This window comes from Podarcis bocagei, assembly GCF_964188305.1.
Source record: "Podarcis bocagei genome assembly, chromosome: 1".
In the NCBI taxonomy this organism is placed as follows: Eukaryota; Metazoa; Chordata; class Lepidosauria; order Squamata; family Lacertidae; genus Podarcis; species Podarcis bocagei.
In genome coordinates, this window is record NC_138125.1 from 60,952,017 (window position 1) to 60,973,165 (window position 21,149).

Genomic DNA, 21,149 nt, shown 5'->3' on the forward strand with positions numbered 1-21,149 from the left:
TGGGGTGCGCGCGCGTGGGGATGGTAGGTGGTTATGTATGAGATATGAAACACAGATTCGTATTTGGACATTCGCCCTTTGCCCATTCCCTGCATGGATTTGGGATTACTCAAATCAGCGATTACCTTGCTGTCTTCCACGGTGGGAGGGCCGATTGCCCTTTCAACTGGAAAAGGGACCAGCTTCGCATATGCGCTCCGGCATTTCTGCCCCTTCAAATGTGCGCACTTTCCCCTCGATCCCCAGCGCCGGGAACCAGCCTTCTTTTGTTTGTAAGAATGCCATAAATTAAACAAACCACTTCCCACATGTGTAGGTGGAATCTCACCTTGAGCGAGATACCTGATCGGCAACTTTAAAGGAGTTCGTTGCCCCCTCCGCTCCACCCCCTCCTCTCCGCGCTTTCTCCGCTCGGTCAATGTTTTCCATTGTTAAATCTTTCCAAGGCTCTCATTAAAAAATGCAGCTCCTTTTAGGTCTCACGTTCCGTTTTCACATGGTGTTGGCTAAAGCGCACCCCTTTCATTTTTCACTCAGGATTTTGATGGGGGGGAGAGTAATAATCAAGAGCTCGAATATAAACGGTACGTAAGTTTTAGGTTTGTTCTGACAGCTTTACCGAAGTTTTTAGAAAAAACACACCTCGTAGTTGCAACTCGGGAGGTGGCGGCGAGATATTTCGGTCTGTCAACCCCCCCAAATCCAAAATATTGGTTGCAATCAGTGGGTCTCTTTTAAAATAAAACTTAGGAAGAAGAATGGGGGTATCACTCCTGAGGGACAGAGGTGGAGTGGGGGCGCTGAGTCAAAGAGAGCCCCACATGGTGCGACTGTTAGGGGGCTGCTGCAGGCGATCTCGCCTCCTCCCTCCAGCCTGCATTGGCTTCGGAGTTGGTTCCTCTCCGCTCGTCTTCTTCTCTGAGGAGGCGCGTATGAGGAAGAGGCGCCCTTAAGGGCACATGTGCTGCGGGCTCCTAGGCTCGTTTACTCGGAAGTAAGCTTCACCCCCCGCCGCCGCCTCGTGCTCAGTGCGACTTGCTCCTAGGTAAGGGGGCAAAAGACTGCCGTCTGTGCAGATGACATTAATAACCAGTCGAGCGGCGGAAAATGTTGCAATTACGCACACTGGCTCTCTCTAACCACCCCCTCCCCCGTGTGGATTCTGGCAAGCGTCTTCTGAGTCCTTTAAAAAACCCACCCCCTTATATGTGAAAAGGTCTTTGGCATTCTAAACGAAACAAAACCGGCCACATATTTGGGAAGGGCCCGTGGTTAGATCTGTGTCTGCCGGTGCACAGCGCCGCATGGGTTGTTGTACCTTGGCCGGGCTGCGCGGGGGCGCATACTCTTCCTGAGGTTTACCTACCACACCGCGGCGCGCACGTTTGCCAGAGGCTTGCTGCGTCTTGCTTGCCTTTGCAATTGTTTGCAAGCATCGTGTATCTTGGCCAGCCGCGCTTCGTGTGTGTGTGTGTGTGTGTGTGTGTGTAGAAGAGGAATCTTGCAGGCACTTTCTCATGATGTAATGAACATTTTTCCTCTTGTGTCTCCCCCCCCCCCACTCCGCCTCGCTTTCCAAAAAATAAAAAGGGAGAAAAGTATATGCAACCTTCTTCCAATCAGGGGGATGCAAGCAAGAAAGCAGAAGTTATCTGTTGCTGCGCTGGAGAGTTGCGGTTAAGACGAGTTTCCTCTCTCAGCTTTCTCGTCTGGCGAGCGAAGCTACATAATCTTGGGCTTTCTTTTGCGCATTCCTACTTAAAAAAGCAAAATAGCAAAGGGTCCCCCTTACGTAAGGGCCACTGCCTACATTGTACTTGAATAAAAGAGATGGATCAAAATGCAACCGGATAATGCATATGATGATTGCGGCGGAGTTGGGGGGGGGCGGGGGAAATTCTGGGCTCTTTCGATAATTTCCGAAACTATGGGGGGGGAGGGGATGCTACCGGTTTCAAAGTGCTTTTGGAGATGTTTAATATACGATACGTCTGTAGTCTGCTCCCTTTGTGTGTGTTTTAAGAGCGGCGGGGGCGCTGAATAGCATCTGTATTTTTATAAGAAAAGACACTGCTCATTTAATGCTCCGGTTCTCCTTATTTTCCCACGCTAAACCGGGAGGGATCCTAAGCGCGTTAAAAGTTAACGCCGAGGCTCGTAGGTTAGGCAAGGTTTGTGGGCTTTGTATCGAACCCGAAGCTGGGAGAAATATTGGGCGATATCGCTTTAATTGAGGCTTCTGTGCTCTGATCATTAAATGGAAGCGCTGCGAATTCCTATCATTCCTGCCTGTGCCTAAGTTAACAAGCCCACATGGTTTCTCTTATCACCACCGCGCACCGTAATGTCTCTAAGACGAGGACCCGTCGGAACTGTGAAAGGGATTCACGTCAGCTCGCTGTTCTCACCGCAGGAGCTGCTGTTTTGAGAGCCTTGGAAAACTTTCCAACAATAGTTTTGTGGGTTTTTTTAAAGACTAAAGGGAAGGTCAGTTTTTTTGTTGCTAATGCTGTAATAGAGCCCGGTGCTTTGCTTATGAGCAGTAAGCTTTATTATTTTTAAAATACAAGTTTTAGGATTTGGACTGGGAAGTAAACTGAACAACAAAATAGTAGGGGCATAGAAGAAGAGAATGTAATAATCTTCCCTGATACAGAAGGAGTCACTAAGAGTCTTCCTGGCGCTTACATTGGCAAAGGAGCCCTATGCACATATTGTGCTGTACTCTCGCTGACCAGTTTGTTAAGCGCTATTTACTTAATTGTGCTTGTGAATCAGAAAGGGAGTACAGTAAATGCCAAGCAGTATACAGTCATACCTCGGGTTACAGACGCTTCAGGTTGCATTTTTTTGGGTTACAGACCACGGGAACCTCGAAGTACCGGAACGGATTACTTCCGGGTTTTGGTGGTCGTGCATGCGCAGAAGCACTAAATCGCTTTTTTCGCATGCGCAGAAGCGCCGAATCGCAACCTGCGCATGCACAGACGTGCCACTGCAGGTTGCAAATGCTGCGGGTTGCGAATGTGCATCCCGCACGGATCACTTTTGCAATCCGAGTGTCCACTGTACAAATCTTGTAGGCATACAATTGCATACAATATAGTGGGTTGTGTTTTTGCCATACATGGACAGGGAGTCTGGTGCCATTGAATCCAGATGTTGTTGGACTCCGATTCCCATAATTCCCTGATCCTTGGCCATTATGGGAATTGGCATACAGCAACATGCTGAGGGCCCCAGGGTCCCTCACAGCTGTTCTAAAGTACCCCAAAACCTGGGTTGGAGCAGCTTCAGTTCTCGGAGGCTCCCATTATGAACATTCTAGGGCATACTTAGGATCTACTGCTGGGGAATACCTAGTCATAGAACTGGACTCAGATAAAATATATTTGGTAATACTATTTGTTACGGTTCCAAAATTATATTTTTCGCTAACATTGTAAGCTAAGCAATATTGTAAGCTGCTTTGCCAAGCCCCCCTTTTTTTGCATTGAAAAGAAGGCAAAAATATCTAACTAAATATCTAAAAAATAGGTTTCCTTCCCCTGCCAGAAGAAGATGGAAATCCAGGGACAATTTCAGGTGCTGCAATGGGAGTAGTCATAGTTCAGCAAGAGAGCACATGCTTTGCGTGCCAAAGGTCTCGGTGGAATCCTTGGCCTCTCCAGTTAGAAAAGCAGGAGGTAAAGTATGTGAAAGACCTCTGCCAAAGATGCTGGAGAGCTGTTGCCAATCAGAGTAGCAATACTTGGCCAGGTGGCCAAATAGTCTGACATTCCTGTGTTCCCCTTACCATGCTTTTACAGACCCCTGTACTTTTTGCCCAGCTAAGTGAATTGCTGCCATTTTCTCCTTTACTGCTAGCATTCTCCCTTGGAGGCATGCCTACCTCCTTCCCTGGCACAGGTGGGCAGGAATCATAATGTTGTATGATTTATAACAAAATGAAAAAGATATTTAAATATACTTTTTTGAAGAAACCAGAGGCCTTTCTCCTGGGCATGGTCGGCCAATTGGTGTTAAAGAAAGATAGAACTTTTTTATGTATGCAACAACAGCAGCAAGAATACTTATCGTGAAGTATTGGAAGACACAAGATTTACCCACACAGGAAGAATGGCAGATGAAGTTGATGGACTACATGGAATTGGCGGAAATGACTGGCAGAATCCGAGACCAGGGAGAAGAATCGGTGGAAGAAGATTGGAAAAAGTTTGAAGACTACTTACAGAAATACTGTAAAATTAATGAATGTTAGAAAAATGTTGGAATGAAGTTATATGGCTTTAGTAGAAATGTTATAAGGAATTAGGTATAGATAGATTAATAGGGTATTAAAGGGAAAAATAAGGTTAGAATGTGTTAAGATAATTATAGGATAGAAAATAGAGGAAGATGGAGAGGAATTGCTGAAACAATTAATAGAAGTGGAAGACAAAAAGGGAGGTGTGAGGTGGTCATGGAAACATGTGAATGAAAGATAAGATATTGAAATTGGATTGTGTTTTGAATGGTTTTTGTTTTGTTTTGTTAATTGTTTGTGTTAGTGTTGTGTAGTGTTTTTTGTACGGTATTGTATTGTTGTATTGTTTTTCTTTGGTTTTTTGTAGTGTTGTGTTTAAATTGTTGAAAATTAATAAATATTATTTTAAAAAAAGAGGAATCATAATGTTGTATCTTGGATTGAATTCAACCAGCTTACCTACACCCACGGCCCCAAAGTGACACTTCAAATGGACATGCAGCTCAACATGGTTCTCTTCCCTCGTATTCCAAGAAAATTACTGTCATTAACACACACATTTTTCTAGAGTTAGACCCTTGAGACAATCACAGTGCAATCCTAAGCATATTTCCTCAGAACTAAGTCCCGTTGAGTTCAGTAGGACTTACTTCCTACAAGGTTTGCATTTGATTGCAGCCTCAATGCATTCAGAATCCTATCCGGCACGGACCATGAAAACTCCATGGTTGTCCCCTGCTCCTTTTTCTGTCCTCTAAATGAAAGAGAGAATATTTAGAAGTCCCTTTATTTTAATTTCATTAATTTTTCAAGAAAAATATGAGCATGAACATAAACAACAACAATACAATTGATTTTCCCCCTTCCATTCCCCCCCAAACAGAAGACTAATGCATCAAATTTCCCCATAAATGCATAGTTGACTGTTGCCAATCATCAGGGTTTTCATTTGAATATTGTATAAAAGGGTGCCATAATCCAACAGGATTGTCCATATTGGATACGTCATTGAGGGCGTCGTCCATGACAGGACCTTACGGTCAGGGGTACCTTTACCTTTTTACTCAGTTAGTATCTCAGATAAAGCAATTGTCCATATCTTCTGTTTCCATTGTGTGATGTGCAAGTGATCAAGTCCTTTCTGGTTCTTTGCTATAAGTAATCGTGCCGCTACCAGAAGAAAAAATGGTGAGTTCCTTGCTGAATATCTTTGAAGATTGTTCATAAACCTAGGCATGGATTGCATTGCATATCCTGGTTTGTGATTTTGCTTTATTCTGTTTTGTAAATATCCCTTCCTAAAATGGTTGCACCCATCACATGCCCACCACATATGAAAAGTCTTGTACCTTCTGCTGAAGAAAGTCCCTTTATTGATCCATGTCACACTCAGGTAGGAAACCTGAACTCACCAGTAAAACACGCCAGTAGAGAGGAATAACAAGAACTCACTAAGTAACTGGCATTTAGAGGGAAAAACCAAAACCATCTTGATGACGCATTGTAAATACTTCAGATAGCTGAGAAGAGTTGATCAGTCAAGCACCAGTTGTGACTCAGCTGTTCCAGGACTTGATAACATCAGTATTTCTGAAAGGCTGGTGATTATTTCTTTCCCCTCCCCCCAAGTTTGCAGTGTCAAGATAAAATGTGTGGATGCATATATGCAAATGTGCAAGCCTGCTAACGTGTCCCTGGGAGATGCCAGCTTTACTTTACTATTACTTGCAATTTATATATAGCATCTAATGACTGTCCATCAGTGTGCCAGGTGAGTTGTGGAGGTCAAACCTTCACTCATTTTTTGGAACTGGGGGAGAGGAGGGCACACCCTCAGTGCTGTCACAAGCACAAATAACCCCTGGAACTCTCAACAAAACATGTTTAAAACATCTCACATTGCTACCTTGGTGCAACCTCCATCACAGGGCGGTTGGGAAGAGAAAGTGGGAAAGCTGCTTGTGTGTCATCCTGAGCAACTTGAGGAAGCATGGTGCAGACATTTTTATTTTACTAATTTATCGCATTTATGGACTGCTTTTCACCATAATGCCTTAAATACAGCTAATTCACACACTTATTTAGTATAAACAAAATAAAAAAAATCCTTCCAGTAGCAGCTTAGAGACCAACTAAGTTTGTTATTGGTATGAGCTTTTGTGTGCATGCACACTTCCTACAGATACACCAAAACAGAAGTTACCAGACCCTTATATATAGTGAGAGGGTGGGGAGGGGTATTACTCAGAAGGGTGGTGGGAATGGGTGACTGGCTGATACGTGTGGTAAACCTGTTAACGACTGCAATTGGTCTTACAGGAAAAAGCAAGGGGTGAGATGGTTTATTTAGTATAAACATTAGAATGTAAGAAAAGCCTGCTGGATCAGGCCCACTAGTTCAGCATCCTGTCCCCACAGTAGCCACAGAGCGCAAGTACATTTCCCCCTCCTGCAGTTTCCAGCAACTGGTGTTCAAAAGCATTACTGCCTCTGACCATATTTGAATTGTGTGATTCAATTGCTCCATTTGCACGTGGGGCTAAATCAAACCATGACACAGTGCAAACATGGTGGCTCCTAGACATTGCATCCCCTTTGCTCCTCCCCTGGTCCTATTAGCTTAGCATAGCATGGCAGCTTAGCCCAGGTTTGGCACTGCATGTTGTCCAAACACAGGATCGTGGTTAAGCCCTCTTCTCCCCAGCCACAATTTGTAGCCAAGACTTGTTCTTGATTGTATTTGAGGAGCGTGCTTAATTATGATCCTGTTCAGACCAACGCTAAGCCAAATCCTGCATGATGAAATCCTGCTACACAGAGCTAAAATGACTGAGGAGGAGCCAAGTGGGTGCAAAGTCCTCATGGGGAGTCAATACATTTGCTTGGTCCCTACATAAATCATATTGTGATGGGCAAGGAACAGGTGAGTAGCTTGCGGGTATTTCTGAATCTATTACTCAAGGCTCAAGTGGCTGTGGTGGCATGAAGTATCTCCTATCAGCTTTGTCTATGCTTTGGTAACCTCTAGGTTACGCATTGCAGTGTTATACATGAGCTGCCTTTGCAGACTGCTCAGAAACTTCAGCTACTGTAGAATTCAGAGGCCAGGTTGCTCACTGGGGCAAGATGGGTCTGAGCACATAACACCAGTCCTGGCCTGACTGCATTGGTTACCAATTCCGCGTGCGCATGCACACACACCCACACCCACACCCATCCCCATTTCTTACAATGTATTTAATGTAGGATTGTTCTCTCAATCACTGGCAAGGGTGAGGAAGAACTGTACTCTGCCTTTTAAAAAAAGGTAGCATTCTAAAGGCTTTTCAAAGAATCCTAACAACTCTGTGTGAACAAAAGAGCAATAAGGGGTCATTAATCAGTGTTAGGGATGCGGGTGGCACTGTGGGTTAAACCACAGAACCTAGGGCTTGCTGATCAGAAGGTTGGTGGTTCGAATCCCCGCAACGGGGTGAGCTCCTGTTGCTCGGTCCCAGCTCCTGCCAACCTAGCAGTTCGAAAGCACGTCAAAGTGCAAGTAGATAAATAGGTACCGCTCCAGCGGGAAGGTAAACGGCGTTTCCATGCGCTGCTCTGGTTTGCCAGAAGCGACTTAGTCATGCTGGCCACATGACCCGGAAGCTGTACGCCGGCTCCCTCGGCCAGTAATGCGAGATGAGCACTTCAACCCCAGAGTTGACCGCGACTAGATCTAATGGTCAGGGGTCCCTTTACCTTTAATCAGTGTTAAGTGAATTTGTAAATGCTTCCCAAAGTGAGATACATCTCAAAGCAGCTAAGGAATGGAGAGGTTGCTTTGGATAAATTCTATGCATAACTAACGTGCAACCAAATATTTGGTCTGAATTACAGAGTTGTCCTACCCTTGCTGTCCCCCAGTGAAATAAAATCTGCAGCAGAATATGGGGCAAGTAAAAATTCCCCTTCTCCCTCACCGCATCAGTATATGCGATTGAAAATGAAAACTTTAGATATGTATATGGTTGAAATACTACTGAATGGCCTATTTCACAGACTCATAGCGATGGAAAGGAGATAAGCTGACTATAGTTCAATGCAGAAAATCAGACACAATATAACTTAGAGGTGGCCATTCACGCTCTGCATAAAAACCTCTAGCAATGAGTTTCCACCAGTTTCTGAAGCAGTCTGATTTTAACATTTAGTCAAAATCCTCTTGTTCATTGAACCCGTTCTTTTGGATCCTAACCTCTGGAGCATCAGAAAGCAAATTTGCTCCACCATTTATGTGACACTGTGGTTTGTTATTGGAATATCCTTTTGAGGTTCACTAAACGGTACCTCAGACTGAGAACTCCATGGGTGATTGGGGATTTGAACCTAAAACTACCCAATATCCTCAAACTTGATACTCAGAACAGTTCACCTACTACAGTACACTGGCTCTCAAGTACTTAAAAGAGAATAACTGGAATGTGGCAGCTGTTTAATTGATTTTCTTTTTTAAAAAATAACAAAATCACTTTCGTGTGCTTGGTTTAGATCCTATTTTTGTATGTGGTAACAGACATTTTGCCACCAATATCAACCCAAGCAGAACTGGAGCCTCTCAGTAGGCACAACCTGTTACAGTATGATGTAGGGTCTTTTTCAAACTGAAATAAGGCTAGCCCAATTATTAATATAATTTAGCAAAGTACTGATCTGGGGGAAAGATCAGTGCCAACCAAGTCTTTGGGAAGCACTTTTCAACTTAAATGCCAGTGTGAGTTCCATTGATTTCAATAGGATTTAGTTTTTTTCCTAACATTCTCCAGATTGCCCCCAAGACCTTAACTGAGTTTGTTCCATAGTGCCTCCTTTATTGATTCACTCCCGCCTTCCCCATAATCTCATCTTTATGACGGGGGTGGCTTTTTTTTTTATCCCCCTATTCTTTGTGAAGAAGTGATGCAAAAGTATAACTTTCACCGGAAGATTATGAACATTTGCAATTCTAATCGAAATGTCTTTCTTTTCTTTTATCGCACCTCCGTAGTCTTGGCTGCATATTGGTTTTCAAATTTTCCCTCTTAATTTTCATCTGGCATTTAGCCAGCTGCAATTTACTCTGCTTTTTTATTGCTTTTACTAGACTTGGATTTCCTTTATTTTCTTTTTTTTAAAAAAGGCACTTGGGTGGCTTGGTTAACCTTTTGAATGTTGTCATTTAAATAGACTAGCCTGAGTGGAGATGAAGGAAGGCCAAAGAGGAACAATAGTCACTTTCTGTGAAGGGCTTTAGCATATGAATGCTTCAAAAGACAGACATGCAGTTATAGGAGAAGGGCACTTGGACATCACTGCAGAGTCATTAATTGCATTGTGATTCCAGAATGTAAATAACAACAAATGTAGGCCAGGATGTTAATAGTTAAAGTGACTCATCACAAGGACACTGGACTGGAGAGTACCTTGGGTTTTGTTATCTTCTGAAGAACACTTAAAACTCACTTTTCTTTGAATGAAGAATCATAGAATCATAGAGTTGGAAGAGACCACAAGGGCCATCGAGTCCAACCCCCTGCCAAGCAGGAAACACAACACCACCAGAGCACTCCTGACATTTGGTTGTCAAGCCTCTGCTTAAAGACCTCCAAAGTAGGAGACTCCACCACACTCCTTGGCAGCAAATTCCACTGTCGAACAGCTCTTACTGTCAGGAAGTTCTTCCTAATGTTTAGGTGGAATCTTCTTTCTTGTAGTTTGGCTCCACTGCTCCGTGTCCGCTTCTCTGGAGCAGCAGAAAACAACCTTTCTCCCTCCTCTATGTGACATCGTTTTATATATTTGAACATGGCTATCATATCACCCCTTAACCTCCTCTTCTCCAGGCTAAACATGCCCAGCTCCCTTAGCCGTTCCTCATAAGGCATCGTTTCCAGGCCTTTGACCATTTTGGTTGCCCTCCTCTGGACACGTTCCAGTTTGTCAGTGTCCTTCTTGAACTGTGGTGCCCAGAACTGGACACAGTACTCCAGGTGTGGTCTGACCAGAGCAGAATGCAGTGGCACTATTACTTCCCTTGATCTAGATGCTATACTCCTATTGATGCAGCCCAGAATTGCATTGGCTTTTTTAGCTGCCGCGTCACACTGTTGGCTCATGTCAAGTTTGTGGTCAACCAAGACTCCTAGATCCTTTTCACATGTACTGCTCTCAAGCCAGGTGTCACCCATCTTGTATTTGTGCCTCTCATTTTTTTTGCCCAAGTGCAATACTTTACATTTCTCCCTGTTAAAATTCATCTTGTTTGTTTTGGCCCAGTTCTCTAATCTGTCAAGGTCATTTTGAAGTGTGATCCTGTCCTCTGGGGTGTTAGCCACCCCTCCCAGTTTGGTGTCATCTGCAAATTTGATCAGGATGCCCTTGAGTCCATCATCCAAGTCGTTGATAAAGATGTTAAATAAGACCGGGCCCAAGACAGAACCCTGTGGCACCCCACTAGTCACTCTTCTCCAGGATGAAGAGAAACCATTGATGAGCACCCTTTGGGTTCGGTCAGTCAGCCAGTTACAAATCCACTGAGTGGTAGCAGAGTCAAGACCGCATTTTACCAGCTTCTTTACAAGAATATCATGGGGCACCTTGTCAAATGCCTTACTGAAATCAAGGTAGGCTATATCCACTGAGTTCCCTTCATCTACCAGGCTTGTAATTCTGTCAAAAAATGAGATCAGGTTAGTCTGACATGACTTATTTTTCAGAAATCCATGCTGACTATTGGTGATCACAGCATTCCTTTCTAGGTGCTCACAGACTGTTTGCTTAATGATCTGCTCCAGAATCTTCCCTGCTATTGATGTCAGACTGACTGGGCGGTAATTATTTGGGTCCTCTCTTTTCCCCTTTTTGAAAATAGGGACAACATTTGCCCTCCTCCAGTCTGCCGGGATGAAGCCAAAAGGGAACTTTTGGCTTCATCTGTGTTGATAAGGTCTTCTTAGGCTATGACAAGAGACATGAAGAAAAAATTGACCCAAATAGTTTAAAGAAAAATCAGCTTTTGAATTTGATTGATTGACTGTATGTAAAACAAGACACGGCCAATTTTTAATTTGAGCGGTGTTTCCTAGAATGTGCCAGTTTCCTTTGAACGCATGCATGTTTTTCCTGTGCATTTGAATACTCTTTGACTAGCAGCGCAATTCTACTCAAGCTTAGCGGGACTTGTAAATGTATATAAGATCACAGCTTTCAAGATATACAGACCTGGTCAGCAATCACCATTTAACTTTGTCATAAGCAGAATTATACAGTGGGAAGGAACCCTAAAGGGTCATGTTGTCTAAGCCCCTGCTAATGCAGGGAATTAACTACTACAACATCCCTGACTGGTGGCCGGCCAGCCACTGCTTTGAAATCTCTAACCGCCTTTCTCAGTCCGCCTGATCTCCTGAGAAAATGATCTGGAGCTAACTGGTTTGGGGGACTTTCTGGGAGGTGAGAATGATAGCTACCTATTTATTGTGGCTGAGCCATAGATTGAGGAGCTCCCCTACAGTATCAACAGATTTGTTTCTAGGTACCCTTTCCCATAACTTTAGCACTATGCTTTTCTCTGCTTTGTTTAGAAGTCCTGTGCTGCGAATCTGTTAGGATCACCACCAGAAAACAAGCCACCGAAACCTTAGACCAGATCCAACCCAATGTGGCTCATGAGTTCAAAGGCCCACTCAGCCATGAAACATACTGGTGGCTATAGGCCAGTCACCATCTTTCATGGTGTATTTGTATGAATAAAATGGGCAGAGGCACAACCATGTGTGTTGCCCTGAGTTGCTTGGAGGAAGGGCAGGATAAAAAATGTAATATAGTAATTATGTGTAAACAGCTGTAATAAAGTATCTGGAGTGGGGAGAGAGTTTAAAAGTTTGTTTATACTGTATAAACTTAACAATCAATGCATAGCTAATTTCCAGATCTGTAAGTCTTGCACTGGGTTGAGAAAACATTTCCTCCCAAAATAAAATACATTGGGAAGAAAGTGGCGCAGTCTCTCTTTTTCTGAACTGTAGCTTGTTTTCTCCTGGGTGCTTTTACACGCTGGTATTACTGTTGTCTATTGCATATTTTCAATTGCTGACCGTGCCTAATTTGAAGGCAGTTAAGAGACAGAGTTTGTTGTGATGTGGCTTGGACTCCATCATTGCTGCAGTCTGGGCCAGAGGTTTCTCATAACTCCTGTTTACCGGAATTGTTTTGGGTCAGTTTCAGGTTTTGTTGCCTGAGAGGATGCAGACAGGATCCTTGGACAAGTGTGTCTGATAACCTGCCAAGTTACAGCCCCTGCAGAGGTATTCACCTACTTTTATAGCATGGATTATCAACACTCTGTGTTTACAGGATCCACCCTATTCCCAGGACCGTAATTCTAATACTGGATTTTAAATTGTTGTAACATGTGGACTTTGTGGGGCTATTCTTGTGGATTCTAAACTTACTGTATTTCTTGATGCTACTGATTTGATTGTTATCAAGCGATGGATATCACTGATATGCTTTGGCACTTTGGTTTCCAGGCAAAATCCAAGATGCTAGTTTTTCTAGGGATAGCCTGAACCAGCCATGCATCTTCCCATTTGACACCCTTCACCAACCCCCTGTATGGTAAGGTATTTCAATGAAGCATTGCTCTTAGCCTTTTCTGTTCCGCTCTTGCAATTGTGAAACTCGCTTCCTGGGTTTACTTGCTAGTGCATGCCGCCTTTAGCTGTTAGAATGGAAAGTTAAACATGGTTTTGCAAAGTATTTCCTTTACTTCTCTTAGTCTGTCTATTAGCTGATCTATATACCACCTTTTAAAGTGTGGTTGCTCCTTCAAAGTGGGGTACCAGATTTTGTAAGATACAGTAATGAGAAAACATAATCAGATTAGAAGCAATTACTAAAGTTACCAACATTAGCAGAAATGACTTACGGCAACACCTTTTACCATTAGAAGCTATTCTGGTTAGTGTTTTTTTGTATTGGTTGTACAGATGTTTGTTTTCTTATTTAAATATTTTATTATAATATTTTAATGATTGTTCCACTAACCTACTATGAGCTTCAGTTGGAAAAGCAAGACATACATTTTAAATAGATATTTTTTTTTAACAAAAGAAGAAACAGTGGCCATATCTGTGGAAGAAACTTTGAATGTGCCAGTAGACTAACCCTGTTCCCCTCCCTCCATCCCAGGTACAAACAAAATCCCATGTACGCTATAGGCATAGAACATCATCTAGGTTCACAATCATCAGATCTGTGTCTCAGTGCCTGGCTGGGAGACCTCCTGGGAACCATGGATGGTGCCTTTGCACTAGCAGAAAGTGCTTCGACTCATGTAAGGCAAGGCATCCCATTTTTGCTGAGCTCTCCTACCTATTTTTGTGTACCCAATTTTTGTGTGCTGGTGAACCCTCTGGAAGGTGGCACAGAGTACTGCAGTTGGTGGTGGGCATGGGGCTTTGAAAATTCAGTGCTTTGACTTGGACGAGAGGAAGTGCATTCTGCAGGTGCAAAGCCAACACTGGGTATATCAACCTGCGTATGCTGCCTTGAATTCTGTCAATGAAGGTGGGATATTAATGCAATAATTTGAAAGACCTTCCCAATAAAACAGGTAAAGATAAAATACAGTTCTTGTGAAGGTTAGAACCATTTACATCTAAACTGTCCTTAATACATTCCAGATTGCTGTTTACTTTGAGGTTTTCAATAGAGTCCTCGAAGATGTGCCTTGTTCCCCAATCTGGGGAGTTTTACCTGTTCATTTGCCCATGGAAATATAGTTTGTGACAGCAGGGAATGCAAGGCATGATAATGGCCTCCTATTTAGCCCAAATGAATTTCTTTTGTTGGGTAATCTTCACTTGGGAAGGTGGGGCCTTTTTTTTTTTGCTTGCTTGCTTAGCACTTACTAGTGAATTAAATGAACAAAAGATTAGGGATACAAAGGAAAGGAAAGGCAGGAATATTTATGTTAATTGGGGGGGGGGAATGAGAGTACCAGTTTTCAATAGCATCTGCATTACACCATATTTTGGTTAACAAGGTTTATATGGGAAACTCACATACGGACCATTTATATGTCACCCTTTCTTTATTTGATCAACAAAACAGGGTACCAAATTATACATATTCTTCTTCTTCATAATTGAAAAATAGAGTTTCCTTGGTATTTGACCCTTGCTAAATTAGCAAAAATGTAAAGAATGAGCACAAAAACTTGCTGGAAATGTAAAGAAAAAGAAGTGGATATGTAAAGTAATTAATTTTTGGGGGGGAGGGGTTGATATATAATGAAATGAAAAAAATGTTTAAAATAACTTTTGTTAAAAAACCAGAAGCTTTCTTATTAGGAATTATAGGTACCGAGATTCCAAAGGAGCAGAAAAGATTGTTCATGTATGCGACAGCAGCTACACGGATACTACTAGCCCAGAGATGGAAGGAAGAAACAGCCCCGACCAGAGAATAATGGCAAACCAAGATGATGGACTATGTCAAAATGGCAAAATTAACTGGGAAGCTTAGAAATCAAGAAGACATGAACTTTGAAAGAAAATGGGAAAAGTTTATAATTTATTTACAAGACCACTACAAGCAGGTTAAAACACTGGCAGGATATTAACCACACTTGTAGAGTAACAGAAAGTATGGATAATTTAGAAGGATAAGAATTTGGATAAATAATGATATGCAGGTGTGAATATTATCATCAGGACCCCTGGAAGGGATGGGGGGAAGTCAGGAGATTCAGAATAATCTTGATATTTGGATTTTGAATTGTTGTTTGTAATGTGCTTATACTATTTAAAATCATATATCTTCCTTCCTTCCTTCCTTCCTTCCTTCCTTCCTTCCTTCCTTCCTGGTCCTACTGTTGCCTTTCTGGGCAGGCAAGCAGTGGCAAGAGAAACTGGAACAGCATCCTCCACCTCCCTCCTGATGTTCTTTCTGGGAACACTGGACCCAGAGGGAGTGTGTCACTGAATGGGCAATGGTGACTATGGTGACGAGGTGGGCCAACTCAGAGAGGTCTGATAGAAAGTATGGATTGAGCAATGTGAGCCACCATATATTGGGGGGGGGGGACCTTCCCTTCTATGTTGTTGAATTTTAAGATAACTGTCTCACATTAAGACAACACTGCTTTACTTAATAATTTAATTTGATTCATGGATGTAAATTTTCAAGTAAAGCCTAACCTAACGCAACTTGGCCTGGTAGCATATGAGCAGCCACTGCAAGCACCAGAAACGACTAGACTAACAGTCTAGCTGTCAATATGTTGCATCAGCTGAAGCTTCTGGATCAAGCCCAATGGTAGCTCCACATAACATGTATTGCCACTGTCCACAGGGCTGGACAATAGTTCTGTGGCAGCTGCTGGGTTGAAGACAGCTGTCTAGCCTGTGTGCTCAGGTAGCTGGCCTTTGAAACGATAGTCTGAGACCAGCGGTGTCTATACTTGCTGCTGCACCTCCGACTTTTCAACTTAGACATTTCAGATTAATAGTATTGTGTTGCTGTTGTTGCTTTAACAAAATCATCCTAAGTCTGCAAAGCTCTCTCCCTGATCCGCTCCCCCAGACTCTTGCTGAAGGCGTCCCTGAACCTCCCATTGCTCACGGAAGTGGGAGGCAAAAACAAGATTGCTCCATCACATTTTACTTCACTGTTTTCTGTACTGCCCCATTCCGTGGCGTATATAGCCCTGCTCCCCTTTTCACCGCATCTTCTTTTGATGTTTTAGCCCACCCCTTCCTCTCATTGGCTTAGCTTTTGCTTGTATAGTCTAGTAAGCTTTGTGGGGGTGAGCAGAGCCTGAGAGACGCAACAGGGCCAAGGAACATTGGGCAGTAAAATAAAGTCTTGATGACATATTTCAGATTTTGCGGACTATGGGTTATCTGATTGTCAAGGGCATTGCTATAGTCTGGGAAAGTATGAAAGAATTTGCTCCTGTTTCTGACTTTAAATGCAGAGCAAAAACATTTCAGGCCCTGGCTTCAGTTTCTTTATATCTGCAAGTGTGCATTGTTTATGTGTTTTTAAAATGCTCAAACCTTTATCTCTCATTTATTCTCCCTTTAATGCTGACTTCTTATGGATTGAAACTGAATGTTTTAAAAATACACATGAGACCCAGAAAATAATTGCACCACACTTAATCATTTATTCAGCATTTTCAGTTTGCCTGTAAATTACCAGTGTTCACTGCATTTCCTCTCACAACAGTCCTGTGGTGTTGGTTACTTACTATTCCCATTTTATAACTAGAGTAAAGTGTTCAAGCATATTGCTCAAAGTATAGGAAGAAAAATATATAAATGCTGCCTGACTAGACATTTTATTGCCCTTTTCCCTTTTAAAATGTTTATTTGGGGGGCATGTTATTGGGTTGTTGTTTTATTTTGATTATATATTTCATGGTTTTATATTTTGATTTTGTTCTGTGAACCGCCCTGAGACCTCCAGGTATATAAATTCAATAAATAATAAATAATAATACTTTGCAGTTTGCACCAGATCACAGCGGGCATACATTACTCAAGTGTTGTGTGCGTCCATGTCCTTCTGATCCGATGGAACTGAACCGTACTCAACTATCTTACGTAGCTTTCCTCTTTCTGGAAATAACACCCCTTGTAAGCAGTGATTATGCTAGACCCCTTTCCCAGCTGAGGAGAACTATAAAGAGCCAGGGTGAGTTGAGGGGAGGCGCTTAGAAAAGTGGGGGCCCCAGCTGAAGTGCAAGCTGGCTAGATGATAGTGTGGCATAAGAAACAGAGTGTTGTTATACGTGGGGGGGGGGGGAGAGAGAGACCAAGATCAGAATTCCTTTTTCAGCCACAAAGCTTGTTGACTTTAGGCTTCTTTTTATATATCATTCTAACCTACCCGTTGGAAGGTTAAATAATGCTGCTCCTTGTTTTGAAGTTATTTGACCTGCCATCACCGTCTCTGATTTTGTGTCCTTCGATCATCATTCTTTCATGTTACTTCCTCCATTGCTGGCGGTTTGGGGTGAGCTGCCTTGAGCGCTGTTCTTCAGTGGAAGCATGGGATATAGGTAGTAACTATGAAAAAGAAACAAGGCAAGAACCCTGAAAGCTATGGGAGTGTTGGACTAGGACCTGAAGAGTATGATTCCAATGCTCTCTTGGCCATGAAATTTACGAGGTGACCTTCAGCCAGCCACTGGTAGACAGATGAAAAATACAATGGAGAGGTACTTTCCATTTTCCTATTTTCCGATTCACCTCTTGGCCAAACATCTCCTAAGGTAGGTCTCACTAAAGTACCTCTCACCAAAACACCTTTGCCCACGCCAGCTGCGGCTGACTGGAACTGAAGTCCAATAACATCTGGGGAGCACCACGTTGGCTACCCTTGCATGCATCAAAGTCAAGAAAGACCTGGTTAGCGTCTCTCTTTTTGCAATCAAATGTGTTTCAGGCATCATTGTGGACAGGCTAAGTGCTCTGAAGGCTTTTCGGAGCTGCTGTGCCTTTCCTTAACAAGCTTCCAGTTCATACATCCTGCCCAATTTCTTGTAGCCTAGGGAATATGTTGTAGCTGAGGCATCAGCGGAGAGAAGCTTTAATTACTGTTTCCCCCTTATGTTCTGTATGCTAGTTCAATATAAAAATGTCAAGGAAAAAATGTGAGGAAATCAGTAATTAAAGCCTACTCCCTACGGGCCAGAAACTGATGTGAGGGCAATTAACAGTGCAATCTTATACAGGTCTACTCTGAAGAAATCCCCGCTGTGTTCACTGGGACCCCCAGATAAGAGTGTATAAGACTTCAGAGATTCTTCCAAAGACAAATAAAAGTGCTCATCACTAATTCCCCAGCCACGCTCAACAGGAAGCAACAATACACAGGACCTTGGAATTTTAAGTTAAGATTGGAAAGGACCTTTGTTGAGCTGGACTTCCTTGTGAGTAGTCAGAGGAGGATTTGTGTGGCAAAAGCACTGCTGGAGGACATAGCACTATATTCTGTGCTAGTGCTGAATCTCTGGGTGCTTCTAGACACCCTGTTTTCCTGGGCATTCATCCTGATTTGTTTGGAAGGAGGTTAGATGATGTTGGCTTACCTCACAGGGAGGTTAGACAACGCTGGGCCAAAGCATGCGTTAGCCCACAGTTTCCAGTGGATTTTCCTGTCACTTTCCTTATTGCCAAAAGGGGGGGGGTAATTTTGGGGTGGAGCTGGTTCATTGCGCAAGACCTCCCAATCAATTATCATTGTGCAACTTAAATTTGCTGGTATAAAAGGAATCCCACCTCAAAACAGCAACAGTCTAGAAGCACCATCCATTTAAATGCCACTGCCTCGGTTGCATTCTAGCATGGAAGCCTTCAAAAGCTATCTCTTTTTCAAAAACACATTTCTAGCTTATCTACCACAGCAATTTTCAACTTTTAAATTCTTTGTACAAATAGAATGTAGTGTAATAATAATAATAATAATAATAATAATTATTATTATTATTATTATTTTATTTTGTTTGTTTGTGCCATTAATGTAGGTTGCTCAGTAACACCATTTTTCTGGGTGGTTTACTGGCCTGGACTTATTTGGGAGAAAGGATATAAATTCATTAATTATTCACTTCACTATTATTCTTCTATAAAATGATAAACAATATTTTATTTATGTGTGGGGTTTTTTAAATGAAAAGTGTATGTGTGCTTTGCTTGAAATGCTGAAAAACTACTGTATTTTCAAAGATTTGCTGTGAACTGGATTCCCTTATATGTGCAAACATCACAATACATACATTATTTTGTGGATGGGATACACAAGCACACATGGTATCCTAATAAGTGAAAATTGGTTATTCTGGGCAATTCAGGATTTTATTTCAAATTTAAAAGAGATAGACAAATAGGTGCATATAAGGCCATCAAACAACCCCACCTAGGCTGTACAGTGATTCCTATGTGGAAGGACTTTCCATACAGAGCTTTGTCATTTTGAAGCAGCCCTCATGCACTTCATAAACTTGAGTCTGAATGGCACGTCATGCTAAAAACATCCAATAATAACTTTCACAGACCATTAAGTTTTAAAGGTACAGTGTAAGAGTTTATTACAAAGGGACTTGGTTGGGGTGTTGGACTTTTCAAATATCAGCATGTGCTTTAAGCTAGAACGTGGGCTTTCCCCAAGGGAGTTATTTGTCCTGAAGTATGAGGTAAGATTTTGCTTTGGTTTTATATTATTTATGGTCTGAAAAAGACTGCCTTTGCCTTGCACTGTCTGTTGCAATGAAACCAGAAATCCAGCAGGAAAGGAGCAGAATATGGGGATTTGCACGGCAACATGTGAATGAAAAAGCCCCCCCCCCCCAAGTGCACAGTATTGTTGCTTCTAATCTCTACTCTAGAAATGTAAGCATTGTAGTACCAAGGCTTGACAAAAAAAATTTCCTCCTCTTGATGTCTGATGTGTACATTAAAAAGTTGCCAGTACCATAACGTACAGCAGGGTTGGAGAAGCTGTGGCACTCCAAATGCTGCTGGACTGCAGCTTCCATCATCCTAGACTTTTGGGTCATAATATCTGAAGATAATGGGGGTTAGAGGTGACAACAGCTGGAGGGCCACAGGTACCCCACTCTTGCCCTAGGGAAACACTTGCTAGCATTTAGCTCCTGTGGAGGAGCAGTCTTGGGCTATGCACACACTATACTTCTGAAGCACCTTCAAAACACATTCTTCCCCCCACCCAAAGAATTCTCAGCCCTATAATCCCAAAGAAACTCAACCTCTCTCCCTCTAGCTGGCATGGTTCTGGAGAAAGTCACTCACTGATCCAAAGACCTTCAAGCTCGTGACCTTGAGTTGAATGACTTTCCAGTGTGAATAAAGAGGGCTGGACCTCATCTTGCATCATACCTGATTATGGGCCAAGCTGGCTGGGGGTGGGGGTGGGGAGTTGGAAGCCATCAATATCTGGAGGGCCACACATTCTCCATTCCTGGTGGAGTGGAGTGTCAAAGGAACGAAGGCCCCAGAATCCCCCAATGCACATGACATGTATCGTGGTAGTGATTGTTATATGTGTAGAAGACCTAGGGGCAGCCCGGAATATTTTGCCACCTGAGGCGAAATGGGAAGGGGCCACCCCTGCTGAAACCTGCTTACCGGGGTTGTGTGACTCTGGTGGTAGCAGCAAGTTTCAGTCTTCAGGGCCGGCCCTGAAAAGACCTTTCACGAGGAAAGTAGTTTTACTCTTTTTTAATATGTTTTGTACACCCGTTCTCTCCCCCATTCCGGAAGCATGGAACTTCATTTTGACATACAAAAGAGAAAAGAAAATGTTTCCAACCTTCTTTGCACAAAATTGAGATAAACAGAAGACCAATTGGGGAGGTTTGAGAGGTCATGCAGGCGCATTCCTAACCAGGGAACTATCAGGTAAAGGAAGATTAGACACTCTTGCAATAGAGTTTATCAGGGATGGTTAAACACCTTTACATACTTCTTCAACCCCTAACAACAACAGCATTTTTGACTATGGTCAAAAGGCTAAGCAAAATTTCCAATCACCGGTGAAACAACAGGCATGTTGAAATGGAAGCCAAATGTGAACTGAGTTCCTTATCTCCCTTCTAAATAGTTCTGTGTCAATGTACATAGGCGTTCCAACTCAGCCAAACAATAATAGAGGCTCTTGGGAATATTAGGGGTAAGAGCCCACTGTCTCCTAGTGCCCTCTCTTTTCCTTTCGCCTATCTTTGCTCACCCTCACCTGCCCCTCCGAAAAGGTGACATATTTATCCCAGAATGCTGCTGTTCACATGATTTGCACATATCCAACCCTTTAGTGATTTTGTAAAACTTGAAGGCAGGTGCCATCACCTTTAAGCAGGTCC

The 21,149-nt window shown here is 42.8% G+C and overlaps 1 protein-coding gene across 2 annotated transcripts; it reads left to right on the top strand.

Annotated features, from left to right (window-relative positions):
- The first annotated feature begins 443 nt into the window (after positions 1–443).
- Positions 444–16,714, top strand: LOC308571305 (uncharacterized protein). Of its 2 annotated transcripts, XM_081166933.1 has the most exons (5): positions 444–588; positions 12,479–12,564; positions 12,790–12,877; positions 13,451–13,595; positions 13,945–14,459. In XM_081166933.1, the coding sequence occupies exons 1-5, from the start codon at positions 461–463 to the stop codon at positions 14,041–14,043; spliced, it is 546 nt and encodes a 181-aa protein (XP_081023059.1). In that variant the 5' UTR covers positions 444–460; the 3' UTR covers positions 14,044–14,459. The 2 variants fall into 2 exon arrangements, 1 of the variants encoding a protein (XP_081023059.1); XR_014001299.1 differs by lacking the exons at positions 13,451–13,595; positions 13,945–14,459 and adding an exon at positions 14,614–16,714.
- Positions 16,715–21,149: the final 4,435 nt, after the last annotated feature.

Coding starts and splice junctions, on each gene's coding strand:
- LOC308571305 (XM_081166933.1), top strand. CDS start 461: ATGCAGCTCCTTTTAGGTCTCACGTTCCGTTTTCACATGGTGTTGGCT. Junction 12,878..13,450: donor CTTCACCAACCCCCTGTATG/GTAAGGTATTTC, acceptor CCTCCATCCCAG/GTACAAACAAAATCCCATGT. Junction 13,596..13,944: donor CAGAAAGTGCTTCGACTCAT/GTAAGGCAAGGC, acceptor AATACATTCCAG/ATTGCTGTTTACTTTGAGGT.